At 62.2% G+C, this 8,066-nt stretch overlaps 1 protein-coding gene across 1 annotated transcript in view; it reads left to right on the forward strand.

The window, feature by feature from the left end:
- NPAS1 (neuronal PAS domain protein 1) overlaps positions 1–8,066 on the forward strand; it is a 41,076-nt gene that overhangs the window by 22,495 nt on the left and 10,515 nt on the right. The window contains exons 4-6 of the mRNA XM_044435462.1: positions 380–469; positions 4,571–4,742; positions 7,087–7,199. Coding sequence (XP_044291397.1) covers positions 380–469; positions 4,571–4,742; positions 7,087–7,199 — 375 coding nt within the window. The remainder of the gene's footprint in view (positions 1–379; positions 470–4,570; positions 4,743–7,086; positions 7,200–8,066) is intronic.

Genomic DNA, 8,066 nt, shown 5'->3' on the forward strand with positions numbered 1-8,066 from the left:
TGGGTAGTGTAGGAATGTATTAAACAAAATATGAATACATAGGCATCCAGGCTTGGGATCCCTGATACTCTTCCCTTCCTCAGTGAACCTGTCTTTTAAAGCCATCCAAGAGGGCGGCCCTCACTGCATCTTGTAATTACAAATACTATTACTTTTTCTGGGTTTTAATGCATTGGCAGCTACTTGGATCTTTGGGGTGGAGTTTCTAGTCCTTATGACACAATGACCCAAGGGTTACTAAATAAGACATTGCAACCTTCCCTTTATGTTTGCCCGACACGTAGCTCCCATCTCTCCTCCCCTTCTGTTTGGCAAAAGAAGTGACCTGCATAATTTGAAATATATATATAATGCTTGTTTCTGTTCTTTCCCTCCATAGTCCCTGGATGGGTTTGTGTTTGCACTGAACCAAGAGGGAAAATTCCTTTACATCTCTGAGACGGTGTCTATTTACCTCGGGCTCTCGCAGGTAGGAACTGTGTGAGCTGTGTACTAAAATGTGAATAATACATGCTCGGGCTGGACATAAAAAATCCCACTCTTGGCCAGATGTACAGCGCCTGAGTAACGCAGCCAGGCTGGCTGTGCTGCAAATAGCCGAGAGCTTTGTCTCCAGCACGGCCAGGTGGAGGACCGACAGCCTGGAAAACACGTCGCGACTCACCGCTGGCCCCCGTGGGACAGCCGGCGTGGGTTGGGCTGGGTGTAGCTGCCCCGTCCTTTGCTTAATATGGCCTTCTAGTGCAAACTAGGGAGTGCCCGCAGAGTTCTGAGAATCCCAGCTGCTCTTTTAAAAGAGACCGAGCATGTGTGTAGTCCTCATGAGGATTCCTCTCCATCCATGCCTTTCAGACGGTTGTGGCTTCTTTAGCTTAGAGGAATGAGTCCAGTCCTGCTGTTGGGGTTCAGGACATCCGGAGAGCAGCGCTCCGGCCCCCTTTATTTCTCAGCACCCGGATTCTCCTCTCCCGGCCCTTGCCACATAATTAATTGCAGTCATTATCTCCGCTACAAACGAAGCACTTGAGCACGCTTTGTCTGATAATTGATGATCGGCCTTCCTCCCAAGCTGGGCTGATTGATCAGAGGAGAAGAGAGACGCAACCTTGTTTGGGGTGTCTTTCCTTCCCTCTCGCAGGAGAGCTGGTGGGGGGGGGGCAGGACCTTGCGGCTGCCGTGCTTGGATCCCTCCCTGGCTAGAGCTGGAACCCTGGCCCAAGCCTGCGGGGAGCTGCGGCCAGCCAGGCATCAGACCGAAGTGAGCCAGATCCGGCGAGTGCGGCGTCTCCCTGACTGGCGGGCTTCCCAGAGGTAGCCAGCTGGCCACTGTGGGGAGCGAGAGGCCAGTGCGGGGGGGGCGCTCTTCCCACATTCTTGCTCATCTCACTAACGAGGAGGCAGGCAGCAAAGTGGTGCCTTTGGCGAAGAAGGGCCCGAGGGGTTCCCTGTCCGAGCCAAGTGGGAGAAGGGCTATTTGCTGTGGACCAGCCCGTCCCGAGAAGAGCAAATACTCCTTCTACTGGAAACCCCCCACAGCTGGTTCAAGAAGCCCTTGCAATCCATCACCTGGGTTTCACTGTTCCCCAAAGGGCAGGTGAGTTGGTTCCGGCAGGTGCTTCCTAGCCAACTGGGAAGCTGCCTCGCGCTGAGCGGGCTGCACCTCTGTCCCGACCCGCTCCCTGCCGCCAGCACGGGCTGGCAGCGGCCGCTCTGCAGGGTTCTGAGCAGCGCTTCTCCAGGTCTGTCTGCAGATGCTGCCAGGTCTTGGCCCTGCAGAGCGGCCTCGCACCACGAGCTGACGGGGACGACCCCGGGTCCCCCTGCCGTTCCAACTCGGGAGAGGATTCGCCACTGAGCAAGGGACGGGCCCGCCGGACGCCGCTTGCCCACGCCGACCCTGCACAGGGACGCCCCCGCAGCGCCCTCCTCGCCGCCTCCCGCTCTTCCTTTTAGCAGCCCCGTTTTCGCTTTCACCCTGACAGCCATGCAAGGGACGTGAGAGCGGGGTGGGGGTGCGGGTGACGTCGGGAGGTCAGCGAGGGGCGCGCACCGATCCAGCCAATCAATAGCGCCCGCTTTTCTCCGGCGATGCCCACGGAGACCTCTGCGCCTTTCGGCTCGGCGTTTCCCCTGAAGCAACGAGAGCTGGATGAAAGGGGGCGGCCGGGGGCTCCCTCGCAGGCGGAGGGCGGCTGCCTGGCCCGGGGCCCAGGCAGGGACGGCGGCCTGCGTGGCCGGAGTGATGGCCAGCCCGTTCTGCCGGGCCGTGCTTGGAAGGGGAGCGCCCTGCTCACTCCGGCCACGGGTCTCCATTCGGCCCAAGGGGCCCCGGCGGTGGGAAGGAGGGTGGTGGTGGCCGGCCGGCCGGCCGTGTTTCCCGGCCACCGGTGTGCAGGCACGCTTCCCCGGGACGCGCGGCAGCATCCGCCCTCTGGTCTGGCAGCCCTGCGTCTTCCCCGCGGCTGCGCTGCCCCACACGCCGAGGGAAAGAAGCCGAGGCAGGGCGGGGGGGGGGGGGCAGAGCAGAAGGGCCTTTGCCTGAGCCCGTGGCTTCTGCCCCACTTCAGCCCCACCCCCAGGGCCGGGGCTCCCCCAGCGAGCAGCAGTCCGGAGGCCTTGCTGAGGCCCTGCCTCCCGGGACCCCCTGCCGAGCCCCACTGGATGCCAGACCCTTCGGGGGCTGGGGGGGGGGCTGGCCTCAGCCTCCACCTGTTTAAAGAACAGCTGCTGCACCAGGTGATGCCAGGGATGCTTTGACCTCTCTGAGGAGCAGGCCATGTGAGCCAAATGCACACCCGGCTGTCTGGCCAGTCAGGGACCCCCGAGCTTCTGCTCCGGAGGGGTTTCGGTCCCCTTTCACGGCATCGGGTGTAAGTGCCAAGCCCCACTGAATGCCTTGTGTGTGTCCCCCCCCCCCGCCCGCTTCCTTTGCAGGGCTGCCTCGGCTCCCCCCCTCCGGCAACTGGGGTGCAGCGGAGAGCAGGCGGGGGGGGGAGCAGGCTCTTGTCTCTCGCGCGCTCGGCTCCCCAGGGCCCCCATGTACAAACCGGGCACTTTCAAGCTACTCTCTAGCAAAGACGCCAGACCTAGAGCGAACCGCAGGCAAGGAGAAGGCGGCCCTTTGATGCGGCATTAAATCGTGATGGAGAGGACCTTGCCGCAGGCCCTAGGAGAAAGGCAGAGGGGACGGGGGGGGGGGAGAGTTGGGGGTTGTGTGTGTGTGGCAGGAAGGTGACTCTTGCATCCCGCAATAAATTGCATCTGTGCTGGGCCTGGAAGGGAGCCCCCGTGTGCACGTGCTCCCTGATTGCTCCTGCCTGAACCGCCCTGTTCAGACACGGGTTGGAGGCGCCGGGCCTTTGTCGGGTCGCTCTCCTCCCTCCCCGCCCCCCCGCTTCCCCCCATCTCTGGCTCTCTCGGGCAAGAGCTGATGTTATTTTTTTCAAAAAAGGATCTGCCGGCGACGACCAAGCCCGGCCACCGCCTGGGCGCACAATAGTTCACACGAGCACCCCCCCCTCTTTTCCTCCTGGCTTTCCCTGTGGCATCGGGTGCGCCAGGCTTCCCCAACCCGGTGCCCCCAGAAGTGCGTCCATCGTTTTCTCTGTGCTGCTGGAGAGCCAGCCTGGGAGGGCTGACACCGTGCCAGGCGCTGCACAGGTTTCAGGGACAGGGCCGGGGCAGCACCGGCCCATCCACGGGGCGGTCGAGGGCAGCCCCTGCCTTGCCCCCCCGCCCCCCGCAGCCTCCCTCAACGCCTCCGTCAAATTGCAGGTTGCGGCTGCATCTGTAATGAGGGCCAGCTCCTTTAAATGCGCCGACCCTCCTCGAGAGCAAGCCGATACCTCCGCATTATTATTTATTGATCTCCTCCCACCGCAACCCCTTCATTATGATGTGGGAAGCGTTAACCTGAAGCGCTGACCTTTCGTATTCAAATCAGGCGAGCCGGTCCCGCTGTCTGCATGCTAAGCAGGCGCGCCGGGGCGGCAGGCGGGGTGGCGCCGAGGTCACGGCGGTGCGGGGCCGCCGCCGCCGCGCCGCGCCGCGCCTGCCCCTGACCCTGCCATGCCCGGGAGGGGGCCGGGCCGGGCCGGAGTTCGGCTGGCCCCGCAGCCGGAGCGGGGCGGCCGTGGCCGTGGGCCGGTGCCCCGGGGCTTCGCACTCGCTGGCCGCCCGGAGCGGAGCGGCGCCCCCTGGCCGGCCAGAATGCCCTGGGGGCGCCTCCGCGCGCGCGATTTGCATGCCCCGCCCCTGCAGCCGCGTGCCCCGCCCCCTGTGCCCGATGAGGCGGGTGCAGGACCTCCGCGCGCCCGGTCCCTGGAGTCCCCGCCGGCCAGACGACTCGGCCTCGCCGCTGCGTTGCATTCCCACGTCCCCTTTGCGGGAGGCTCACTTTTGCGGCCCTTCTGCAGGACGGGTGGCCGTGCGAGGCCCTTCCCGGGCCGGCCCCCCAAGTGGCCCGCCACCTGGATCGGGGGGGGGGACGGGGGAGGGCCGGATGCACGACGCACAGGTGGCTCGGTGCGCCCGCTGCCCGGCACTCCCCGGCGAGCGCTTTGCCTTCCAGGTGGAGCTGACCGGGAGCAGCATCTTCGACTACGTCCACCCAGGAGACCACCCAGAAGTCGCCGAGCAGCTGGGCCTGAAGGCGCCCTCGGACCCCGCCCCCCACGGTCGCCAGAAAGCCCCTGGTCTGGCAGCGGCCGCCTCTTCTGGCCGCGTGGAGGCCTCCGAAGCCGGTACGGCTCCTGGGTAACGCAAGCGGTGCTGAGCGCCCAGCATCGACGCCCGGCCTCGTGGTCCTGGGACATGTGGGTGGCCAGCAAGGCAAGGGTGGGGGGTTTTCCCTGTGCCCAGGGGTGCCCCTTCTGCCCCTTCTGCCCTGCCCTGCCCTGCGGCTTTTCAGAGCAGGGCCCAGTTCAGTTTTGGGAGCGGCTGGATGAGGCCATCGCAGAGGGATGGGGTGGAGAGAGACCATGGCGTAGCCCGTTTTAGCTTAGGGCTGTGCTGCCCCTCAACACGCCGTAGGAAAATGTTGACGTGGTCAGAAGGACTCTCCAAACGGGCTTCAAACGGCCGCTTCCTGGGGCAGAGCAGGACCGCTCTGGGGGGTCTCTGGCACCCCACGCACCTCTATGGGCCTGCCTGCCTTGGCCTAATCCGGATACAACCCATGGCCTCCAAGCCCCGCCTCTGCCTCTCCGGAGGCGTCTGGCTGGCTGCTCCGGGAAACACGGGGCGAGGCTGGACGGGTGGCCCCCTGGTGTGGGCCTGATCCAGCACAGCTGCTTGTGTGCAGTCAGGGAACTGCTGCACCGTGAACGGGGCTGAGCACCAGCTCCCACCGCCGTGACCCCATGGAAGCAGCCCAGCCCCGAAGCAGAGGGTGGTTGGGCAGCTGCCGGGCCCCGGCTGCAGCGCAGGCTGCCCAGAGAGAGCTCCTGGGGCTGCTGGAGGTCCTGTTCCTTCACATGCACCAGCCCAGGTGACAGAGGTGGTGCGGAGGAAGGGCTGGGTGCTGCGGTCCTCTGTGGCGAGGCAAAGGGGAGCCAGGAGGAGGCCAGCTCCGATGGAGGGGCCCCCAAAGGCGACTGGTGCAAAGGCCCTCCCAAGCCAGGGGCTGGGGGGGACCTTCCATGCCACCCAGCAGGCTCCCTTGAAGCCCCCAGGAGACCCCCACAGAATCTCAACTTTGGGCTGGCAGGAGGCCCCACCTACCAAAAGCTGTGACTGGAGAGGCGGAGGAAATGGCAGGGGTTCGATGCCAAGGTTCCAGCCCTTGCACGGCCTCGATCTCACGTCTTGGAAGCTGACCCCACGGCAATGATCCCGGTGCTTTCATGCCATTCTGGGCTGTTCCCGAAGCTGCGCTGCATGTCGGTGGGAGGCGCTTGGTGGGGAGGGGCTTCTCCCTCTCCCACCTGGACGAGCAGAGGACACGGAGGGTGAGGAATGGAGTGGAATCCCGCGTTGGCTCTCGCTTGTTTGATATCTGCCCACTTGGCTGTTATGTGGGGAGCTTGTGAAAGATTTATACCAAGACTGAGAGTAAAAGAGAATAGCAGATCAGCACTCGGCCCTGAGCTCCTTCTCCGAAGAATGTGGGGGAGGCCTGCTGGCCTGGCTTGGCCTGGCCTGGAGGTGCCCCTCTTCCGACTGCCTCCCCGTCAGAGTCAGCCACCTGCCTCCGCGAACCCTGCAAGGAAGGGGCAGAAGGGCAGCTGTCGGGGTCCCGGACTCGGAAGTCTCCTGCCTCCAGAAAGGGATGTGCGGAATCGCTCCAGCAGTGGGCTACCCGTTTTGCAGGCAGGAGGAATCAAAGGGGGGGTTCGCCAAGAGAAGAGGGGGACAGCCCTGCTGGATCGCCAAGGAAAACAGCAATGAACCCCCCAAGAAAAGCACTTCCGTTCAGGGCCCCAGATGTTCCATTCCCACCCGGTTTTGTCCTGCACCCCATGTCACCCCCTGCTCACCAAGCCACGGGGGCATTTCTGTCCCGAGCAGAGGACCAGCGGACGGGACAGAAATGCTTCTGAAGCCCTTTCCATATTTCTGGTGTTACCTTCAGCTGCTTGAAGTCTTGGGGGAAAGATGCAGTCCCTGTCTGATCGCCCCTGAGGGTAAGGCAGCTCCCTGTTCAACACAAGTCTGCATTTTGGGGGGGCAGGTAAAGGGAGAGCCATCGTGGTGTGGGACAGAAGACTCGGCTCTAGTCCCTGCTCAGCCATGGAGCTCACCGGGGGCCAGGCGAGGATCTCAGCCCAACCTACCCCGCAGGGTTGTTGCTGGGATGAAATGGAGAGGAAGAGAATCCTGTCAGTTGCTGTGGGTTCCTGGCAAGAGGAAGGAAAGCAGGCTGTAAACATGCCGAGCAGGACGAAGGCTAACTTGCTCAGTATGGCTGGGGCCTTGTTTTCAGTCTGTTCCTCAATGACCCATAGCTGAGAATTCACCTTTTCTACAGCTGCGTCTGCACCCTGGACCAGCATTTTCATAGCCGGGAGACTCGGGGGGGGGGGGCTGCCAGGGGGAGCCTGTGGGGCCGCAGAGGCGGTGTGACACTGACCCCCTGCTGTGTCCTAGATCCCGCCGGCCCCCGGCCCGCCGAGAGCGATGCCCTGGAGCGCTCCTTCTTCATCCGCCTGAAGTCAACTCTCACCAAGAGGGGCCTCCACGTGAAGACGTCGGGCTACAAGGTACGGGGACCACCCTGGCTTGGGGGCCTTCGCAGGAGGCGTGGGGTGCGGCCCCCGGCCCTGGCCGAAGCTTCAGCTGCAAACAGAACTGTGACGCAGATACAGCCTGGCTTCAAAGCCGCAGAACCGCCGGTTTTCTGTGGTCCCTCTCGTTCTCGGCTCCCAGCATCTTTCCTTCTGCGGGTTGGAGGCTGCATCCTGCAGCCGCATCCCAGCCTGATCCACCTGTCCTCCACGAACAGGTCACATCCCCTTTTTAAAGCCATCTAAGTGAGCAGCCCTCATCAGATCTTACGACAGTGAAGTCCGTATGGTAAACATGCCTGCCCCTAATTTAAGACCAAATGTGTTTCATTCTGAGGCTTAGTATTACGGAGGTGGAGACAAAGTTTTCAGCTTTTTCTATGCCACAGGCACTTGTATAAAGTGCTGTCATTTACTGCTTTTTCTCCGAAACCGGTGGTGGCGAACTTTAAAAAATTGTCCTGCTTTTCAAAAACGCCCACTTTTCAATGGAACTTTAGCCCTGTATTAGGATTAGGGGTGTGCACCAGGGTAGGGTTAGGGTTAGAAAAAGGAGGTGTCCTGGCACGATTTTGATGGTTGGAATGTGTTCAGAATGGGCAGAAATGGTGAGCTGCGCAGAAAAAGCTACTCAAGGAGGGCTTTTTCAAAATCGCCCTATTTCCAATGGTATTTCAGCCCTATATTAAGGTTAGGGGTGTGCGCCAGGGTAGGGTTAGGGTTCGGAAAACGGGGTGTCCTGGCACGATTCTGCTGGTTGGAATGTGTTTAGAATGGGCAGAAATGATGAGCTGCGCAGAAAAAGCTACTCAAGGAGGGCTTTTTCAAAATCGCTCTATTTCC

The sequence above is a fragment of the Varanus komodoensis genome, unplaced genomic scaffold (assembly GCF_004798865.1).
Source record: "Varanus komodoensis strain SLA01 unplaced genomic scaffold, ASM479886v1 scaffold29_3, whole genome shotgun sequence".
In the NCBI taxonomy this organism is placed as follows: Eukaryota; Metazoa; Chordata; class Lepidosauria; order Squamata; family Varanidae; genus Varanus; species Varanus komodoensis.